Here is a 23,219-nt window from a genome sequence, read left to right as displayed (position 1 = left end):
TATATACAATGTATATATTTCTGTCTCCATCCATGTACCCGTGTATAATGCGCATGATTTTACAAGTTGATTTTGGGGGAAAAAAGTGCATGTTATATTCGGGAAATTACGGTATCCAATATGTGCAAATTGGAGTGTGAATGGGTCTTTGTTTATATGCGCCCTGGCGACCCGGCCACTCATGGTCTACCCCACCTCTTTCCTGAAAACTCCATCCCACCTATGAACCAACCTGAGAATGACTAGCAGTACCACTCTAATGGATGGAATGACATTTGTTTCAAACTATATTTGGACATTGCCTTAACTTTAAATTTGTAGTTTACATCAAGTATTCTCCTGGAGCTAATAAGTATTATATGGTACTTTTTTGTGAGTAAAGATGACTTATCTAAGTTTATATGCATTTTATGATACAAATAAATCATGGCATTTGGTTCAGTTTTTGTTTTAGAAAAAAAACTTGTTCTCAAAATTTCACTGTGCGGGCTTTCCTGTAAGTCTCTTGTGGTGTGGAGGTGCATTTGCCTGACTTGAGCACAGGCGGTTTGGGTTCAATTCTCACTCTGTGGTGATGTGATTGTGGGTGCAAATACAGTAGTTGCCTATCTCTGTGTGCCCTCCAACTGCGTGACAACCAGTTTAGGGTGTAGTTCAACCTTTGCCTGAGGTCAGCTCAGTTAGTCTCCAGCACGCTGTGAACCTGACAAAGAATGTTGAAAATGGATGAATGGATTTTTGTCATTTAAAAAAACCAATCAGTATGTTTTATTCAAACTATATCTGGGGGAAATAGTTGATATATTTTTTTTCCAATTATACAATGATGCGCCATCTGGCATGATCTACCAAAAAGAACATATTATTTCATCTTTCCAAAGACAATAATGTGACAAAAGTCATTAACGTGTTTGCTCTTATACTCGATTAAGCCCAGTAAATCTATTTCATACAGCTAAATAGTCAAATTCTTTGTGAATTCCAAATGTTTGTTGTTGGATGTAGTTAAAATCTGAAAATATATTCTATGAAGTTAACTTGGTGAAATGAAACACTATATACTTTCACCATAACAGCTCATCACTACTTAACCTAGCCACGCAATAAACATTAATCATCATCTATGCTCTTCGTTTTCATAGAGATGTTCTGCATTGAGGGAGTGTCCCAGAGGCATATTGTTGGTATTTATTTTGCCACGTGCCTTGGCTGTCAGAGAAACTGTCAGGGCTTCTCTTGAAACTGTCAAATGAACAACCCCCCTCCCCCTAAAACTATCACACTCTGCCTCCCAGTGCTTCCAGGCATGTTTAAGATGTGGGTGGCGGACGGGAGGCATAGTACAGAACACCTTGCGTTTGCCTGGCTTATGTCAGGAGCTATTGTTACTGTTGGCCCGGCAAAGAGGTGTGTGAGCGCTGGCAGACAGCGAGCGGCTCAAGTTCTACAGACCCTTTTGTTCGCACTGACAGCTCCTTAGTGACACAGAAGACATTTAACACTGACCCAAATGATGCAGGAGGATGACTAATCAGCTGTTGGCTCCCCTTTCTTAACTGTGAGTGATGGCTACATGTCATGAAAAACTCAAGCGAGTGAACGTGCGCCATGAAGCGGACAAACAGTGTGATTCCATAACCTGTCGGATCACATTTGTTGCCAGGGTCAAATACAAGACTTTTGTGCTTCATAAATCAGCAAGCAGCCGTTATGACGTCAGGACAAACAGTGCAGCGTTCTGCTGCAGCTGGTTAAAAAGAAAAGGAGCAGGAGAGCGAGAGAGATGGGGAGAGAGGGCAGGACAGCAGCTGTCAGGCCTCCATCGCACACCTGTCACACAGGAAGTGAGCACCGGTCACTGTTTCCTGGATACACCTCCTCAAACAATGCTCCTGGAAGAAATAGGGAGTGAACATCTGCTCAATGTGAGGGAAAGACCAACAGGCAACCAACCCCAGATATCTCACTGAATGTATGTACATTCAGCAGAGAATTAACTTTGTGAAAATCAAACAGCCACTGTCTCCCATGTTAACTGCCGTGTGGTCTTGCATGTGTTTGTGTACACTACTGTTTGGAGGATGTTTGTGTTATCGCAACGCTCTATGACAGACAGGTCACTCTGTGGAGACTCTAGCCAAACTCTCCCACAACTACAATAAGCCCACATGCCCTAAACTTAACAGTGTGACATTCCCACGCCCGACGACCCCCCCCCCCCACTCTTATAATTCCACACCCTCCTGTGACCAGCATGAATGGATTCAGTACATGTACGTATATAACTCTCTGAATGTGTCCTATAGCCTCTCTTGTTGCTCACTTCTCCTCACAAGTGTTCACTCCCTTCACGTGCAACTTTGTTGCACGAAGCTAGACAGGCAACGAATATTCATTCATTTTCCATGCCGCTTTTCCTCACGAGGGTCGCGGAGGTGCTGGAGCCTATCCCAGCTAACTATGGGCAGTAGGCAGGGGACACCTCGAACTGGTTGCCAGCCAATCGCAGGGCACAAGGAGACATACAACCATTCACGCACACACTCATACCTACGGACAATTTAGAGTGTTCAATCAGCCTACCATGCATGTTTTTGGGATGTGGGAGGAAACCGGAGTTCCCGGAGGAAACCCACGCAGGCACGGGGAGAACATGCAAACTCCACACAGGAAGGCCGAAGCCCGGGATTGAACCCTTGATCTCAGAACTGTGAGGCAGACGTGCTAACCACTCAGCCACCGTGCCGCCTGGCAACGAATATTTTCTCTACATATACAGTGCTGTTCGCAAGGCATTTCAGAAACATTCAACCCTTTTTCCTTTTTTTAGAAACGAGGCCACCCCTCATGCTAGTACCTCTACACAATTAACAGAGTAATTAAAAGCATAGTGAGTTAATTGATGCTGGGCAAAAAGAACGTGTTTGAATGATGGAAGTGAGTTTTGTTATTTTATTCCATCTGATAGACCAAAGTTCACATGCAATATTGCATTTGAATGTGTTATTTTTTTTGTCCGTGTAATGTATTAGTTTCAATAACATTCTCGATTCCCCTCTTACATTTCAATTTTTATGCTGATTTTTTTATTGACCTCCAAACTATTTGTGTCGATATCCATAAAAAATTATTTCCGCATCAAAAATGTCTTCTTTTCGAATTGATTAAAAAACATTGATAAAAAAAAAACAATGTTGTGTATTAATGAACCAGCATTTTGTTCCATTCCAATTTTTTTATTTCACGAAAAACTGAAAGTTTTTTGCGAACGTTTTGATGCAGTAAAAAAAGTTGCCCTATCTAAATGCCTGCTGGTAAGCTTCATACGAGCAGAACAGCTCATGCAGAATGGCCGAGCTCACAAAGTAATTACGTCAAATGTCCCTTACTCATTTGTATTTGTTTCCAGCTGATGAAAACGGAATGTTTTTAGCACACAGAAATTCCTACATTGCAGTCAACTACGCATGTTATGAACATAAGTGAACAACGCAACACATCTCATAATTCATCAGTCCTTTTGTAAAGTACAGTACACAGCAAACATCTGGCCACTCCAACATAATTAACAAGCACATATATTCATACAAGATATAACGCTGTTTGAACGCGCTCAATCTGTTGCGCTTTCGAACTGCACATCAATTGGGTGTAGCCTTAGCAGTTGACACTACCACCACTAGCTCACCGGTGCCACTTATGGTATATGGAAAATGGATGGCTGTTGCAATCTATTCATGCAACTCCTGTGTCCCAGTTCTTTTGACTTGGGGAAATCATTTACACTTCTGTGGCAATTGGAATTTCTAGTTCTTCAAATCTATCATACTTCCAGTCAACTATACTCAACGCACCTCATTTGGAGTTTGGATATGAAATGTGCCGTATACGTGTACAGTGGATGACCTCAGTAATAAATGGAAATATGCAGGATAAACTTTTGTTAATTGGAACACTCTAAAGTTTGAAACTTTGTTGGATTTCTTCAGTTACTCAGGTGCAAGGAACAGTAGTCCTATGGGTATTTAGAGGAATTATGTCACGTCTGATTGGGCTTTCTAACTTAGGTCATTGCTGAAAGGAAAAGAAGACTGATTCAATGTTGGACCGCAGCAGCCAGAGGCAAAGCTCTCAGCTGGCAAAATTAGGATCACGGCTGACAGGACGTGGAAAAGAAGACAAGTAGGAAAAGAGGCAACATGGAGCAAACTCCTTGCAAGAGAACCCTGTCACCTTAGTTCTCTCTGCCTGTTTTTTCTAGCTCCAGATGTGCATGTAGTCACTTTCTTCTACAGGAGGATCTTAATTGACATATTTTCGTGCCTGCACAGTTGGTTTGTTGGCCAGAAGTCACAAACATGATGGCAGACAGTAAAGACGCGACGAATAGTTCGTGGGTAAAATCTCCGATACATAAACACTCTAATACCTTAAGAGCAGAGGAAGTTTAGAGATTAGCATAAAATATGTATTGGCAACACATTGGAAGTCATTCCAAAGCCTTCCGGTTATTTAATTTCAAGGAAAGGTAGACAAATATCACATGTGCAAAACAATCAAACTCCATGTAAAATACAGTGGTTGTTGCCACATTCTATCACAATGCTCGAGAAATGTGAACAATGACGTCACAAAACATCCTACTATATCTTTGTGTCCGTGTGCTCACACTTTCTCCGCTAAATCTCTGTTTCCCCTCCCCCATCTTCCTCTGCCCCCTCCCCCTGGCTCTCTGTGGCAGCTGTGCTGGTGATGGCTGTGTGCCCATGGTGCAAGCTGGCTGTGGGGTCCCAGGTGGCCCTCATGACAGTTATTGATGTTCAGGTGTTCAACTCCCCTCACACAGAGACCCTGGAGCCACACACATACACAAACATGCACACAACACCACAATTTCAGAAGATATTAAATTAAATGAATATGTCTTCTTCAAACTGTAAACCAAATGAACGTGTCAATATACTGTAACTGTTCGTGAGAAATCCCTTTATCATGCCTGTGCAGTCTGCATACATACCAGTACACTGAAGCCCCTTTCACACATACCTGAACCCTGGTTAATTCCCGGGATCTAAACGGGTAGCCCTTATGTGTGAATGCAATTTCCCGGGTCGTCTGAAACGAGTTGACGTGGACATTAACCGGGTCGCGTCTAGAGGTGGGAATCTTGGGGCACGTAACGATTCGATTACGATTACAATTCAGAGGCTACAATTCGATTATAAATCGATCATTGATGCACCCCCCCACAGTGTTTCGTACATTAGTTCTAAAATTGTTCAAAAAACATCTCAGGCTAAACCAAACTAATATTTCAGTGTCAAGTTAACAGTCCAAAACAGTAAATAAAATACTCAAGTCCACATTCCGTATCAGCAGCTTTAAACTGCATTCAAATAATTTAATGTTGTGAATCAACTGTTAAAGTTGTTAAAATTGTTCCCGTTATTCCATAATTTCCCTTCTGTCTATTTTCGACTTGTGAAAGTTTAAAACGGTTTCATTGTTTAAAATAGATTCAAGTCAAGATTGTGCCGATTTAGATAAAAAGTTAATTAGGTTCGTTACAACAGAGCCTTCCAGAGACGTCTTCTGCTTTAAGATGGCGGCTGTTTACTAACGCCATCAAGTCTCTCATTTCGCATCTAGTTCTTTATACATATATTCTAACGCCGCCGTCGTCTGTTATTTCGCATCTAGTTCTATGTATATACTGTATGATATCTACCATAGCATTTTGTGGTCGTATGTTTGTAGCAAGTAGCAACTAGGCGTTGTTGGTAGCGGCCGTCGGCCGCAGTCATGTATTATTGTTTTTTTTTTAATCTAGCGGCATGAGTTGAACATCGTTCTCGAATCTTCCATGTCCGAATCGCGAATAATCTAAGAATCGGAAATTTCCCACGCCTCTAGTCACGTCCTAGTATAATGTCCGGCTCTTACCCGGGACGCATCATGTGTGAAAGCAGAAGTTGAATTCTCAGGTCACAGCACAAAGGCTGATGGCGTAAATATCATGGCGGGCTGATCGTCATTTCCTCTTTTTTTGCAGTAAGACGAAAAGTGGTAAACAAACACTGCAATTCTCAACATGACGAACTGGAAATAGCAAAATTAAACTGGGACCATAAAGAAGTTAAATTGCTATTGGATCATAGAGCGGAGGAAGAGACACGCCATCGTCCATCTTTGGAAATGTGTGGTTTATTTTGATGCCGATACCCTCCCTGCACAGAGCGCGTCGAGTCACCAACACGGGACAAGTCTGAAAGTGTCCAACCCGGGAATTCCCAGGGTGTCACCCCATGTCTGAAAGGAAGGGCGTAGATTTGGTCTCAACATTGGTAGGGACGATATAACAGCATAACCTGCACTTTTTGCTGGGGATGGGACATTTATAAGACCAAACAGACTGGGTGAACGGGGGTCAGGGCTACATTTCTTAACAATTTGAACCTAATTAATTGATAGGCTTAATGATCAATGCAAAATAAATCTGTATTGACTTATACTAACTTTGATGTGTATTGGTTCAGGTGATACACAGTTCGATTTAAACCTTTGTTTTCAAAAACTACTAAAGAAAAATTTCGAAAACTTCCAAAAAAAATGTCTGGATTTTATCAGCAAATTTAAATTGCAATATTTGAACACAAATTATATTAACATACACATGAAATACAAACTTGTTATTCATCAATTAACTATCTATAGGGGGGGGGTAATCCTTAGTTCAGTACAGTTTAATTAACCTTAACAGTAGAAAACATACAGGAGGATATTTCTTTCAAAGCAACTTCCTCTTTGAGTTCGAGAAATTCACACAGATTAATGTTATGCTAACTCTGATGCAGGTCGGACTTTCAGTAACAAAATTAGTGGTGTGTTCTCCACCTCCACAACACTGACGACTTTTTACACTACTTACAGCGGCTGCTGCTGCTGCTGCTGGCCGAAAAAAACTCGTACCGTATTGGCCCGACTATAAGACGGTGTTTTTTGCATTGAAATATGACTGAAAAAGAGGGGGTGGTCTTATATTCGCGGTCTAGACATTATAACCATTCACAACGCTGGATGGCGCCAGATATCATTGAAGCGATGTTCTATCATGACAGATCTCAGCTACTGTCAAGTTTAGCCAGTTTGCATTATTTTATTGCTATGTTTTTCCATATTCAGATTTGTTGCAAGACTACAGTTGCAGTTAGTTACAGATGGTTAATGCAGTTATTGCATTTTTTTTATTTTTTCCACAATAGATTGGTTTATTTACATTTCAAAAACCAGAAGCCATTCATTTACGAATGTGATTGCCCTTTAGTGTACATATTTAAATGTTCAGATATTAAGATTTGAATGAGGCAAAATAACATGTTTTTTTCTCTCAAATATATTGTTATAATCATTTGTTTCAGATGTACTGTAATAATTTTATTTATAAAAATTAATTTAGTGTTCAAAAAGTCTTTTTTCAAACTTCAGTCTTGAAAAAGAGGGGTTCGTGTTATAATCAGGGCCGTCTTATATTCGGGCCAATACGGTACATATGACAAGACAATCTAAATGACCTATATAACTGAAGTCATTATATAATGCAAATAAGGTTGCATGAAAGTTGGTGGGGATAATTTCAGCATCCTGAAATGTTGGTAGTGTTATGTCCCTACCGTCCCTATGCAAACCTACACCGTTGTCTGAAAGCCATGACACGTGCGTAAATCCCGCATTCCCTTACACGGGAATTTACTGGGATATAAGTCTGAAAGGGGCGATACTGAATCCAGAGTAGTAATCAATTGCAGTCTAAACATGTATTAAGTAAGCCAATTCATATTTTCTAAGGGAAACACATTACTCTAACCCAGGGGTGTCCAAACTTTTTGCAAAGGGGGCCAGATTTGGTGTGGTAAAAATGTGGGGGGCCGACCTTGCCAGACGTCTTTTACGTAGAACAATATATTTAGGCAAATTTTAGCAAGCCATTATGTGTGTCACATTTGCTTTTTTTTTTTTTTTTTTTAATTAATAATTTCAACAATCTCGCAACTAGCCTTTGTGGCGTTCTCTTTCGACTCTTGGACTCTTGCGAAATACTGCTGCTGTGAAATTAAACTAGCTTTAAGTTGCTTAAATTTCTCACTACCTAACCTCCCTGTAATCTTGTCGTACATGTCAGCATGTCATTTTTGGTAATATCACCTTACATTGCACTCTTTAAAAACAGCAACTATTTCTTTGCAAATGAGGCAGACACAGTCGTTGCGTATTTTAGTGAAGAAATAGCCCAATTTCCACCTACCTTTGAAGTGCTGGCCGTCGCAGTCAACTTTCTTTTTTTTTGTTGATTGTCACCATTTTAAAAAAATTGGGAGTAAAAGGTCACACGGGGTAATGTTGCTTAGAGTAATGCTGCCTTTTAGTGGGTAAATGAGGAGCAGCATTTAGTGTGTAAGATACTTAATATGCTGGTAGCAGTACTGATGACCAATTTATTTTGCATTTATTTTAGCATTTGGCCCCTGGGCCAGACTTTGGACATGTCTGCTCTAACCTATGCAAGCAAAAATATTTCGTATAATGATGCCACATGCAATGTCGGTTGATTTGGGCGATAACAAGATTCTTTTTAACTAAGCGTATAGTCCAGCTTGAATAGCACTTTCTATGATCCAGATGTGTGACTATTTTTTTCATGTGTGCTGGCTGGGAGTTCCACAGTTGGTACTACTGCCACCCTAACACACTCCAGATGTGACAGGCTAGCCAAGGAGTTGTTCTTGGCCCAGCCTACCTTAACTAAATGTCACAAATACTTTCCTATATTTAGAGATGGCTCCGGGTTAGTGGCTGCAGAAAAAAGAACGAGGTGTAGATGGATGGATCCTTGTGGGGAGGTATGAAGTGAAGGGGAGGGGGCGGAAGATGAAAGAGCTGAAATAAATGATTAGTTCTGTTGTAGGCAGAGGGAAAGGAGGGGGATCCGAGAAGAGATGGTGAATGACACAAGAAGTAGAGGGAGGACAGAAGGAGGAAGGAGGGAGGAGAGGTGAGAGAGTCAGCTCAAGTCTAACATCTGGATTTTATTAGCAGCCGTTGGGAAAATCTGAAAAGGAAGTTTTTTTCTCTGCGAGCGCGTCTGCAGCAGAGATGTGCTCCGCATAACCACTTCACTGCCGACGAGAGGAGCCAGACCCTCCCAAAGGAGAACAGATGGTCGCAAGAACTTCAATACAATTACATCAATAACAGCTTTCACAGATATGAGCGCTGGATGACAAGATCCCTGCAGCTCGGAAAGACAGAAATACCACTCCTATACCCTTAACCCTGAATAAATTATGTTTACTTCAAATTCACAGCTCATCCTATTGGTTTTTGTTTCCAAGGCGCCTTCATTTAAACAAACGTTTAAAATTGATGTATAATTTAAAATTGAGCTGCCCATTTTACAGTATACAGCATAAAATTATAGGGTGGCTATTGTCAGCGCTTGTAAAGATTTGTTTTCTGTTTGACTGATCGCTTATGCTAGAATTACATGTCTACCATCATGTGTTTTTGTTTGCAGCTTGCGCATATCCATTTTGCCAACATATGTCATATGCATTTGTGTGTGTGCACCCACGCCACACAGCCTGTCATTAGTCAGGGCTCAAAAGCCTCTGAACTCTAAATCAGCTCAAGATGAAGCAGAGTCCGGATCTGTCTGAAGGGGCCGAATTGGTGCTGACACAAATAAACAAATCTTCCCTCACAATGATTAGCCATACTGAGAGAACATATGCTCTTTCTGTAGGTTGTTACTTCTCCTCAGGAAATGAGCTTTTGTGCTACTGAGCCTCAGCATTTTTCCCTGATGGAAATCGGGCAGATAGTATTGGTGTAAGGGGTGCTGTAGTAGATGTATCTGTGATTCTGAAGTCCACGTCCCAGGGCTGCAAACCTCATGTTTTGATACCAAGGCCTGGTGGGGGGCTTTGGGCCAGAGGCTCAGGCTCTGTTTGTGTGGACTCCTCAGCGGCTTCATAGGGAACAGATGTGGGAAGGCAGGCGGCTGGGCAGCCAGCCAGAGCAGCTGGGAGAAATTAAAAACAACAGCATTCCTGGAGACTCGGCGAATTACAGTGGGAAGGAGGGAGGGAGAGTTAAGCGACAGACAGAGAGAGTTTTAGGACTATGTGGTCACTGACAAGAGTCTCCGCGGAGTACGAGCTATTGAATAGACAGAAGGATTTAAAGGAACTACTTTGCAGTGGTTAGCTAAAGTTAATAAGTCGCAGCTGTGTTTCCATTGCTGTGCAGTCATGAATACTGCATATATAAAGATACATGTTGTATATGACGATGTAACAATGTTAACTCATCTTTTGATATCTTCAGTGGCCAAATCTATCTCTATAAGCTTTGGTAAATTCTGTGCTTTTCCCCACAGGTTTTTGTGAATAGGACATCATATGCTTCATGATGATGTCATTATGAAGTCTATGAAGACATCTTTAAATCCTATATTAGAGATATCAATGTAATTATAAGATATGACAAAACCACGATGATATTGAGGTACTTTCCATGTTGCAGTTTATATTGTGACATCCCAAATATCAGTATGTATGTGTGCGCGTGTGTGTTTATACCATAGAAAATGTTTACAAGATGATACTGTATACAGTCCCATTTTGCTTGTTGACATTTAATGAAGGCATGTGACCATTAGTACAAAAGAGCCCAAAAGAGTGCACAAAAGTGCAGATGCATATTATATGACTAGGCGGTTCGGGGATTTTGCACTGTGTAGTTCCCCATCTTGCTTCAACATGATGACAAAAGGCGAGAGAGGCATTCAGAAAACATTTTAGACTCGAGCTTCTTTGGCAAGCCATCTTTTAGGGCAGATTACATCAAACGTGCAGATGTACAGCTGCTCGGAAAGTCAGGCAAGAACACGGAAGAAATAAATTGTTGTTTATTTTCATTTTATTAGTCAGTGCAGCACTGACAGCGACACATCTGGTTCCCCTTAATACGGGCTCATAGGGGGACATGGTCCAACCCCGGACTTAACCACCTCACTCTACCTGACATTCTCTCTTTTTCCCTACCTTCTGCTTTTTGTGCAAGTGTTTCGTCCTTCAGCACATAGCACAGTGGGAGCACAGATGGTCACAGATGGGGTTGCAGACTTCCTAATGTATTAAAAAGTGAAATCCCTAGCCTGGTGTGTACGTGTGAGCTGTGTCCCTGTAGCTGTTCAGATTATACAGCTGTCTGTAATCCCACAGAGGGAGTAAACAGACTGGGCAGCCTGCCTATCGTCATCTTCCCTCCTTTATTTTACTCTTCTATCCCAAAGAAAGAAAGTAAGAGTCTCTGTGAGAGACATGTTTGAAGGTGCACACTGTGTACATCTCATACAGTGATGCTGCACATTTAATCAAAAAGGAGGTTTACTGGGCCATATGGCAGCCTCCCCACAGGAAACTTCGTCAGCACGGGTGGCTTGTTAATGTTTTTCGGCTTCTTTTAGAAGAGAATAGCTGCATCTATTTATACCAGCCTCTATCTCCGACTTTGTGTGTTTATGTTGAGAGTGTCTAGCATAAGGGGACTGCATTGCCTCTCGTGCTCTTTAGGATCACCATGCCGATGACCCTCATACAGCATACTCTGCAGTGGCACGCTTTAAATACAGAGACCAGCTGCTGAAAGCTTCTACGGGACCTCTCAGGAATAGGACTCATGCAAACTGCCGCAGTGGTTTTGTTGATTCAAAAGAAGTGTTGTCTATCATTTATAATTAATTCATGATGACAATTTAAACGTTTTCATAGCTGTAAAGGGGTTCCTTACAACAGTCTACAGATGGCATAAAGACCTTTTGGGATTGTAAAGTACCATTTTTTTTTATTTTATCTTTCATAGGAGTGCACCGGATCGTCACAAAGCTCAAACACATAAAAGCTGTGGCATTTTCAAAACAGTATTTACTTTTTTCTCATTTTTCAATGTGCTTAGGTCAAACAAATAGCACATACAGTACTGTATACTGTACTTAAATACATGTAAACTTTACAGTACAGTGTACAGTTACATTTTGCATATATACTGTCATAGACTTCATAATGATATTGACGGGACACATTCCCCAGACACTGTGCCACGCCTTCAAGTAGGGGGCTGTCCCACACTCAGCTTCAGTCGGACGAAGTCGGTCGCAGTTATTCTCAAACACATGCAGTGATCCAACGCCGGATTTAGGTTGAAAAAGTACGAAAGCTGTACCGCATACAAACAGGAAGGACTGTCTCGGAGTGATTTGCTCGAGGATCCAAGGTAATTATTATATTTTTCGTACCATGCATGCATTTTGAAACGTAAAAAGTGAAAAGAAATCCATTGGAGAAATTAACCGCTACAGCATTGGCGTCATATTTCGCAATATTTACGTAAAGTAAATGCTAACGTCACGGTTATTTGCTTTTAACCAAGAATCGAGACTGTTTTACGTTCATATCTATAAGGAATTCAGGGATTTAAGCATTTATTCACAAGAATTTTCAACATAAAAATCTCTTTGTGGTGATAAGGCGGCACCACGGTGGCTAGAAGACTAGCAGCACATTCGACATATTTACGTAAAATAAATGCTAACTGCCTGGGTTCTTTGCTCTTTTAACAAAGAATCGAGACTGTTTTACGTCCATATCTATAAAGAATTCAGTGATTTATGCATTTATTTATAATAATTTTCAACGTAAAAAGCTCTTTGTGGTGATGAGGAGGCGCCACAGTGGCCTAAAGACTAGCAGCACATTCGACATACTTAATTAAAATAAATGCTAACTGCCCATTTTTTTGTTTTGTTTTTTTGTTGTTGTTTTTTTGCTTTTAACCAAGAATCAAGACTCTTTTACGACCATATCTATAAAGAATTCAGGGATTTAAGCATTTATTCACAAGAATTTTCAACGTAAAAAGCTCTTTGTCTGTGTTTCCACTCGGTCAGCTTTGACGGAAATAGGCCCCCTATTAATCGGACCCTCGCCCCGTGTTCCTTCAATATATTATGAAGTATATGATACCGTATACCACAATATTCTGTAGTTGTAATATAAACAACAGTATATAATATTTTGACACACTGAACCCTTATGACAGACAGTAATTGATAATATTTTGGGCTGTGACGATTTGCATTGACTGTAAAGTGATGCAGAATGAAGCTTTTGCTTTACCTTTTCCTTTCAATCTCCCAGCTACCCATTAGTAGTCTGAAAGTGCCCCAATATGACATTGTGGGGTAAAAAGTCATTTTACCATTCTGTGTGGAAGTGTTAAATTATCTGAAATTTGCTTAATTTAGTTGCACGTGCTGTGAACCATGCAAAAGCTTTGACTTGCTGTCATCATTGTCAATTTAAGGCCGAATGCCAGGGAGGTTGGCTGACAGGACTCTGGCATTGGTTCCTCCACTATGGTGTAAAGACAAATCCAATTGCAAGGAAGGATAGACTAGAAGACTTTTCTTTCCTAAACAAGGATGCAATCGAGTGACACTATCTTTGAGAGCTACCAGTGGATCGTGATCAACATATTTGTTATGTCTCCAGTACTGTATTCTATGTAATCCTGCATGTTATGTTCAGATTTTATGTTTTCAAATAGATGAAATGTGACTTTGCATTTGGGTAAATTAATCCAATGTGTACCCAAAATAAAAGAAATATTAAATATCCATGCATCTAACTATTCTCTGTAGTAGTTATCCTCACTGTGTGAGTCTTCAATTTGCCTATTATGCATGCATTTGGAATGTATGAGGAACACAAAACAAAACAAAACCACTTGCAAACTCTTACCAGAAAGCCCAAAACTCATATTTGAACCCCAGATTTCTGTACTGTGATGCAGATGTGCTGACCAGTTGTTAATGCCAATGGTTTATAATATAATTAAGGGGTGTAATGTGGGTATAATGGTCATCAAAGGCCACTCTTCTGGAAATATATTTTCTAGTCAGCATTAGTAACGTAGAATTAAAGAGTCCAGTCCAACACAGGCTCCAGGTGAATAAAAAAGTGGCAATTACAGACATAAATGTTGAATTGGACAATTTTTTTACAACCAAATGTTGTTGAATGTTGGTTTATAAAATGAATGCATTAGGCTGCTACTATTGGTGGATGATGCCAAACACATGGTGTCATCAAATGTTTGGTCAAACTGAACCAGTCAGAGGTGGGTTCAACCATCACTTGACTCCTGTATTGAGAAACAAAACTACGCATCCCGTATTGAGCTTTTAAGGGACGCGCTATATCCCGGATTATCATGAAAACTCAAAAATTGTGTCTCACTTATAGAACGAACGAATACAGGTATTGTGCTTTATAAGAATATGCAGGGAAACGTATTCCCCTGCCTATCCTGCTTTTTGACCAAAGAGCTGACGAAACAATAACAACACGAAATTCCACTCATCTCATTGGTTGAGTTACCGTCGCTTGCCATAATGATAACGGAAGCTTGAGTAAAAAAGCATTTTTAAAATGATGATACTGTAACTTGTTTTCTTGTTCTTCGCTGTGTACTTTGTTGTCACTAATTGTATTGTATTTCCACATTACATTTGGAGTGATCATTTGCAAAAATGTTGTTGGTAAGGGGACTTTGAGCACAAGTACCCTAGTATTTATGGTTCCACTGTTTAAAGTTTAAAGAAAAGAAAAGAAAAGAAAAGAAAACGGCCAAAACACACAAAAAAAAGGCTCAGGTATTGGGTTCAATTTGTTTTCATATAATTTCAAATTAAACTGGACAGATGTAAATTTTATTTTATTTTTTGTTATTATTATTGTTTTTCCATGTGCTTATATCACTCAAATATGTACAGTACATAATTCAGGTTGGAGTAAAATTATTAGAATATTCTAATTATTCATTTAAAAAAAATAATTTTTCACATACAAAAAAATGATTAAAGGGTGACGGTTATCGGGTCCGGCTCTACCAGAGAGCTATCCTTTATATTTTTTCAGGGAATTGGCAACCCTACCTCTGACCCAACCTGTCACCCAAACAATGGAATTATAAAAGTAGCAGCAGTTAGCTGTTTAAAGTGCGTGTTCTGCATTTTGTTGTTTTACTCTGAGTGAGAACGTGTCGTGCTGTTATTCCGATGTTTTATAACAAGCTATGCTTTTTTTACCCTCCTTTTTATCGGTTGCAAAATTCACACTTACTGCTTGTTGTTGTGTTTATGCATACCTGGCTCGAAGCTGCGGACTTCGCAACCTATTAAAGTCATCCAAGTTCTGTTCTCAGGTTATAATGTTGCAAAAAGATCTGGTTCCAGTAACTCAAACGACATCCACACGTATTGTGAAAAACACCCTTTGACAAAAGAGTATTATATAGTGCAGAGTAATGCTTATTTGGACTATGGCCAAATTCTACAGCCTCCTGTACATTTGCGGGCATTTTGTCTTTTAGATTTTTACATTATTCATGGAGAAATGTAGCAAAATGATCTTGAAATTTTAGCAAACAGTGAAATGCATGCACCCTTCACCCCTCTGCATAATTCGGAGGAAATCAATCTGAGTTAATGTGTCATTATAGCACAAACCGTTTTCAAAAGCTTTTCCTTGGGCATATTTGATAGAAGTGTGTAGACAGACATACAGAATGACCCCCATATCCCACTCGTGTCCGCTTTTCCTCTGCGGTGTGTGGCCATGCCATCTATTTGCTCTACACTAGCTGTCCTGCTCTTGCCTTGTTTGGTCCTGGCAGGGACTATGGCAGAGGACAGTGGAGACTCTGGTAGCAGGATGGAGCTCTCCTGAAAGTCAGTCCCCAATGATGGACAGCAGCAGATCCAGCTGCACTTGTCACTGGCAGTCAAGTTGGCTGTCTGAATCGGAGGACGAGAGGGGACAGCCGGCGAGCAGTGTGTGCATGTGTGTGTGTTTATGTGTGAATGCCTTAGCTTAGATTGGAAGGGCAGTGATTGGGATGTCAGAGCTTCACGGTGTGTGTGAAGGAGAGTGAGGAGGGGGGTCTCAGTCAACAGCAACGGAGCCGGTGAGCAGGTGTTACTGTATTCCACCCTGGCCTGTGTTTCTAAAACCAACAGAGACACAACACACATTTCAGGCCATTTCCACACCTTGCATTGATTTGCTTCAGCTATTTTTGATGGGACTAGCAGTATATTCTTGGGGAACTTAGCTCCAGGGTGACAATGTCAGCGCTGGCATTTTTTAACCAGTTTGTTTGTTTGTTTGTTTGTTTTTGACTCCATCTTGAAATGTGTTCTCTCCTATGTTTTCTTTCTTGCCAGGTAGCAGAGTGCAGCAGCTTGGAACAATGCCAGATTCACCTGCGGATGTGAAAACCCAGCCCAGGTCCACCCCACCAACCATGCCTCCTCCACCCCCGGCTGTCAACCAAGCAACCAGCCGCAATGCTTCTTTCACCCCCACAACCAGTAAATCAAGTAAAAATATGTCTTTTCTCTGTTTTGTAAACAAGACTTTAACTCTACTTTATATTTATTCATAACTATACTCAATTCAGGATGTGCAGTATGCGAGGTATGTTTTTTGTGTAACTTTTATACTCAAGCACCATGTCAGCAATGTATATTATAAAAATGTAAAAACAGACTTTTTAAAAAATAAAATAAAATAAAAAAGCTTGTGGAAATCAACATACATCAGTAGCTACCTTTGGTATACAGTTAAGTCTTACTGTCATTAAAATGTTCTTAAAATCATTTTGTGATCAAAGGACACCTATCCATTGTTCAAAAATCCTTTCATTTTACTGTTACTTATTATTGCTTAATCTATTATAAATCATTAAATAAATAGCCTAAGCACTACATTCAATTTAGAATAACTAAAAAAAGAGCTTTCAAAACCACTCAAGGGAATTTGCTGCTACAAGATTTTTTTTTTTTTTTTTTAATTGAAAGAAAATTAGTTTATCTTTGTTTTACACTTTACTTGCATAACTTTGGTGTTTTACGAGTTAAAAAGTTCTGTATACAGTGACTGATAACTAAATCAAGAGAGTAAACAACCAAAACAAGGATTTCTAGCACACATCAGATGCAAATGTTACATTGCTTCAATTCATAAAGATGTTTGTTGAGAAGATCTTTACTTTTCATGTCTTCAGAACATTTAGTAGAGTGTAAATATTGTATTTTAGAGAGAGCTCACCATTTTAATTCTAGTTTATTCAGACATGTTCTAATCTAAGCCATAGTCAACTAACCATGCATTCAAGCAGATACAAATGCAATATAGAACAGAAAAGATTAGAGTATGTGTAGTGGGCCGCAATTGATCTTGAACGTACTTGTGTGAAGGGCCACTCCAAAATATGTGGTTCATAACTGTTTTGGTGACCAAATGTTGACGCTACTTCACTGTCAAGTGTGCTTCCCTGTGGGTGTGTCTTAGGTGAGCTAAATGCTTTTGCTGTATACAACTGAATATATGTGCAAGGGTGGGTGTAACATTGTGTGTGTGGATGTCTGTTTGTGTTTTTCACCAGCTGGCAGGAGAGTGGCAGGGCAGGGGGCATCAGTCGGGGTGGCTTTGCTGAGGGGAGCTACTTTCTTCCCTATATAGCAATGGCAGGCCATGTTCTTTCACCTGTCACGGCGTACTGTTGATGGTTTAGTACTCTCGTTGCACTTGTTTCTCCTCTTCTCCACTAAAATCACTACACAAGTTTAGTGCATTTTGAACATATGGTTTCCTGTTGTCAACTAAAATTGTAAAACAATTTCAGAATGTCTAAAAAGTATATACACCAAAGCTATTCGTATTTGCGAATCTGCAAATTTGTCCACCCGCACTGATCTTAAACGAGCTCATGTGCTGTACATACAGTGGGGAGAACAAGTATTTGATACACTGCCAATGGGTGTCAAATACTTGTTCTCCTCACTGTATATGAAGTTTATCTGTATGTTTGTTCATACTATACCAAAGCTCAAAGCTGGAAATCTGTTTTCAGATCGTGGACATGTGCAGCACCACATTTAGCTACACACCTGCTATTGGAATAAAAGTAACACAGGCCACAGGACTATTTTGGGCACCTCATTTACAAGTTCCTCTTATAGTTGTGTCCTAGTGAGTGAGTTGGTGGGTGGGGGAGTGATTGAGGAACAGGGCGAAATAGACTGACACAAGAGCAGGTGGCAGGAGTGGGGAGTCAAATGGTAACACTTGTGAGACAGCTGAAGTTGTATGAAAACACACACAAGCTTGCGACAATAAATTTACATGCATCAAGTCCCAAACTCTTGGTATCCATTTGTCTGTAATCTTGAATGCACTCTTGAATCAGCAGTATACAGTACAGTACAAGTGAGTCGGTCCCATCTTGCCCGCAGATGTGGCTGATGCCCCTCAGGTCGCTCAGAAACTACTGACCTAATTCATGCTGTCTCCCCCTTATGTCTGTCTGCAGTGCTAAATGGGAGCAGCCACTCTCCCACATCGCTGAATGGCACACCGTCCACTCCTAACGGCTTCAGCAACGGGCCAGCCATGTCGTCGACATCCTCGCTTTCCAACCAACAGCTCCCGCCAGCCTGTGGCGCCCGCCAGCTCTGCAAGCTCAAGCGCTTCCTGACTACGTTGCAGCAGTTTGGCAACGACATATCGCCTGAGATTGGAGAGCGAGTGCGCAGCCTTGTGCTGGGTCTAGTGGTACGTTTGTGGGAAAACCAATCGTCGACTCAAACAATTAGAAACAATTGTGCCATTTGCATTCACATTTTTTTCATCTTGGACAGAATTCTACACTTACCATTGAAGAATTTCATTCCAAACTTCACGAAGCCACCAACTTCCCTCTGAGGCCTTTCGTCATTCCTTTCCTAAAGGTAAATAAAGTATACAGACTTATCTGCACAGGTGTGCACCTGTTTATAAGCGATATATTTAGCTTTGCCCTGGTTTCTATGACCTGTATGCCACGTGTGCATGCATTATAGATTAAAATCTGTCTGTCTCAGCAATAGGGTTCCTAATTTATACAGCAAAAATTTTAAATGCTCCCTCCCTCGGAGCCAAACATTTATTATGTATTGAAAAAAGAATTCATTATTATGAGCAAAAGATGTAATTAAGCAAATTCTGTTTACTAGTAAGCATTGTAAATTAACAAAATTAATAATCTTGGCAACTAGCAGCCCAATAATGATGAGTCACAACTCCTTTGAAAATGTGGATTGTAACCGGAAATGTAAACCTTCTAGTATTTCAATATTGGTGTCAAGACCGTGTCAACTATTTAGGGGAATGTCCCGACAAAAGTAGTGTGTCTTTCATACATCCTTGTGTTCAGTCATCCTCCACATCTGGGGCATTGTAACAGCAGTCTGTGTTTTATCAAGCAAACAGGTCATAGAGTTATTTGACAGCACTTACACACATACAATACACAACTCAGAGAGACAAATGGCAGAGGAATGTGTCAAGAGATCTGTCTTATCTCATTGTGTCTCTTCAGCTATCACTCCCCCTTTTTTCACATCCTTATCTGGCTTTTAGTCACTCTTCACTTTTCATTTTTAAGCTTAGTTCTTCCAGCAGTTTGTTTTTTTATCAGTCTCACTTTAATGAGCGGTTTCATTTTTGACTCGGCTGCAGGCAAACCTGCCCCTGCTGCAGAGGGAGTTGCTTCACTGTGCCAGGCTGGCCAAACAGACTCCAGCACAATACCTGGCCCAACACGAGCAGCTTCTCCTGGACGCCAATGCCAGCTCGCCCCTCGATTCTTCTGAAATCATGTTGGAGATGAATGAGCACGGGAAGAGAAGGACCCCTGACAGGTAGAGTCACTCTGTAGTATGTTGTGTATGAAAGATTCCAAATGCCAAGAAGTGTGAAAAGCGGAAGAAAAATTGTTGTCACATTTCTAGGTTACATTAGATCACCCTTTTGCTCTGCTTGTTAATTGAGCTATACTTCCAAATCTTCCATCATTCTCCTTTCTCTGCATCTCATCACCCTGACTTTCTCACTCTTTCTCTCTGCCGCTTTAACTACATGACCTGCGGGCTTCCAGCAGCTGTCCATATGTCAGGGATGTGTCCAGATGGTGATGTGCTGACCGTAACACTGAACACATCCTCTGTAGGGTGAGGGGAGGTGGTTTGGATGGAACTGTAATCCACACACCTCCGCCTCCCGACCTCTTGCCTTATGCGCAGCAGGCCTGGCTCAGTTGAGTGAGGGGGAGGGGAGGCGTTTTCAGGCAGGGGCAGGCTTCACCGTGCCAGCTGTTCGTACGCTTTGTCGGTCGATCGCCAGAGCTGAGGATGTGTAGCCAGCTTGCTCAAAATACACACGGGTAACCAGCACACTAACGCACATCTACTACATGCAGCCGTGATGCATTCGTTGGCCTTTGATCCCCTCCTGATGATTTCCATCTGAATGCTTGACTAGTGCCATCGAGCTAAAAAGATTAATATCAACACTCGCTTTTAAACTGTCCAGATGGCTGGAAAACACAGCCTCATTCACGCACACACATTTACTTAAGAAAGTCATAAACACAGTGGCTTGAAACATCTGCACCACACACTGTATTTAGTCCATATATTGCAGCCTAAAATGAAGCAAGGCAGGAGCATGAGGAGTTGTTGCAATCTTGAGTCAGGCCGTGGGACATTAAGATTAAACTCTTGAGACCAAGGGTGTATCCTTTGACTTGGCTTTTTTTTTATATGCATATGGCATACAGCTCTACATGGGAATACATGTGTGTATGCATGTTTGCCAGCATTCACACCATGTGGAAGTTGTCATATGTACAGTCCTTACAGTTGACGTTTGCCGGTTATTCAATATAGAAAGGCTGCAGTTATTGCTAAATAACATCACTTGTAGCAAATTAAATTTCTAACTTCTAGAAGAAAGCCTGAAGGATGTCATCATGCAAAGGCCCATGTGTTACTCCACTAAAGCAGCATTCGTTATTCTTTTTTTTTTTTTTTTTTTTGTACTGCAGAAAGTATTTGACTTTTTTGCGGGTTGCCTATTTTTGTTCATTTGATTTCATCTGCATTGTCTTTAAATAAACATAAATTAACATTGACATACTGTGTGAGGCTGACCGTCAGTCAAATGGGATACAGAAACATCTGTCTGCCTTTTAACTTATTGGCTTCCATTGATGGTAGTAGGCGGACCAGAGTAGCTCTCCATATGACCATTGACCACACAGTAAGTGTAACATATTACCACTTACAGCAAACTAGGAAAAAAGATCAACAACCTCCCTACTGTTCTAATAATGGTATTTCATGAATTTACAAAATGGTCCGGTGACAAATTAACAATCTGGTATATTAGTATTTTGGTTCTTGTGGATGTGTTCTAAATCAGCACACTAATGAATAATGTAACATTATGAGAATAGACTTTTTTTTTTTTTTCCTCGTGCATTCGATCTTTTTACTGCCTGTGATTTTCTCCTGTCAAATGATTTGCGTTACCTTTGAGAACCAAGATGTCTAGGTACAAGTGACAGATATGTTAACCACCCAAATCCAATTCTTGTCTGTTGTTTTGAAATCCAGACATTTTTAAACATGTGATAAAAACACATTGAGAAATGTTGTCAGTCTGTGGAATGCAATTACATAGTGGCAAGCAAACAAAGGCTTCTCTCTTATTACCAGCACTAATACACCTCTCATTCCACACTTGAATGTGACAGCTGAAAAAACTGCAGGCTTTAATGCGAAATCACTTCAGCTTTCTGTGTGTTTCATTAACCCTGAAGCGTTTTCAATAATGTGCTGTAAATAATCAATGCTCCCAATTCACACTGCAATTTATTAACAATATAAACACTCATGTTGTACGCAACTTAATTTTGTCTTCTAGTTTAATGGGACGACTGACTGTACATAAGGATGATTTGAATATCAGTTTCTGATCACTATTTAGTGTTTTTTGTGAATATACGTCACATCTGAGTATAAGTCACAGCAGCCAAAATGCACATTGAGGAAAAACAATTATATAGTAAGTTACAAGTATACATACATTAACTCAGATAACTACAGCCTAAACAACTTACAACTCATAGTAACAGCTTGTTTACCAAACGGTATCGGTTTCACTACAAGGGACTACATGAAAGTCTTTATCTTCAGCACCACTTCACCAACTGTGGAAGCAGAAGGCACGCCTAGAGCTCCTTTCTCATGGCTGCCAGTGTTGAAAAAAAAAAAAAAAAAAACACATATACCTAGTCCTTCTCAAAAAATTTGCATATTGTGATGAAGTTCATTATTTTCTGTAATGTACTGATAAACATTAGACTTTCATATATTTTAGATTCATTACACACAACTGAAATAGTTCAAGGCTTTTATTGTTTTAATGTTGATGATCTTGGCAAAAAAGTAAAGAAAAAACAAAAATCCCTATCTCAAAAAATTTGCGTATCATGAAAGGGTACTCTAAAGAAGCTACTAACCCAATCATCTGAATCAACGAATTAACTCAAAACCGCTGCGAAAGATTCCTGAGGCTGGTTCATTACTCAAAACCGTAATCATGGGCAAGACTGCCGACCTGACTGCTGTCCAAAAGGCCATCATTGACACCCTCAAGCAAGAGGCTAAGACACAGAAAAAAATTTCTGAGCGAATAGGCTCTTCCCAGACTGCTGTATCAAGGCAAATCAGTGGGAAGTCTGTGGGAAGGAAAAAGAGTGGCAGGAAACGCTGCACAACCAGAAGAGGTGACCACACCCTGAGAAAGATTTTGGAGAAGGGCAGTTTCCAGACCTTGGGGGACCTGCAGAAACCTGGAAATGGGCTACAGGTGCCGCATTCCCCAGGTAAAGCCACTTTTGAACCTGAAACGGCGGCAGAAGCGCCTGACCTGGGCTACAGAGAAGCAGCACTGGACTGTTGCTCAGTGGTCCAGAGTACTTTTTTCAGATGAAAGCAAATTTTGCATGTCATTCAGAAATCAAGGTGCCAGAGTTTGGAGGAGGCCGGGGGGGAAGGACATGCCAAAATGCCTGAAGTCCAGTGTCAAGTACCCACAGTCAGCGATCGTCTGGGGTGCCATGTCAGCTGCTGGTGTTGGTCTACTGTGTTTTATCAAGGGCAGGGTCAATGCAGCTAGCTATCAGGAGATTTTGGAGCACTGCGGGCTTCC

The 23,219-nt window shown here is 40.6% G+C and overlaps 1 protein-coding gene across 17 annotated transcripts in view; it reads left to right on the top strand.

Moving 5' to 3' along the window:
- The window catches only part of cbfa2t3 (CBFA2/RUNX1 partner transcriptional co-repressor 3), a 74,081-nt gene that overhangs the window by 34,324 nt on the left and 16,538 nt on the right, over positions 1-23,219 (top strand). For 12 of the 17 annotated variants that reach the window (XM_057838540.1, XM_057838577.1, XM_057838594.1 and 9 more), the window contains 4 exons: positions 16,346-16,501; positions 18,496-18,737; positions 18,824-18,913; positions 19,683-19,864. In XM_057838540.1, the coding sequence (XP_057694523.1) occupies positions 16,346-16,501; positions 18,496-18,737; positions 18,824-18,913; positions 19,683-19,864 (670 nt within the window). The remainder of the gene's footprint in view (positions 1-16,345; positions 16,502-18,495; positions 18,738-18,823; positions 18,914-19,682; positions 19,865-23,219) is intronic. The other 5 variants (XM_057838658.1, XM_057838552.1, XM_057838666.1 and 2 more) reach the window with 2 other exon arrangements.

The sequence above is a fragment of the Corythoichthys intestinalis genome, chromosome 1 (genome assembly GCF_030265065.1).
Source record: "Corythoichthys intestinalis isolate RoL2023-P3 chromosome 1, ASM3026506v1, whole genome shotgun sequence".
NCBI lineage: Eukaryota > Metazoa > Chordata > Actinopteri > Syngnathiformes > Syngnathidae > Corythoichthys > Corythoichthys intestinalis.
Note: the sequence above shows the minus strand (reverse complement) of the source record. Positions and strands in the feature narration are given on the sequence as shown.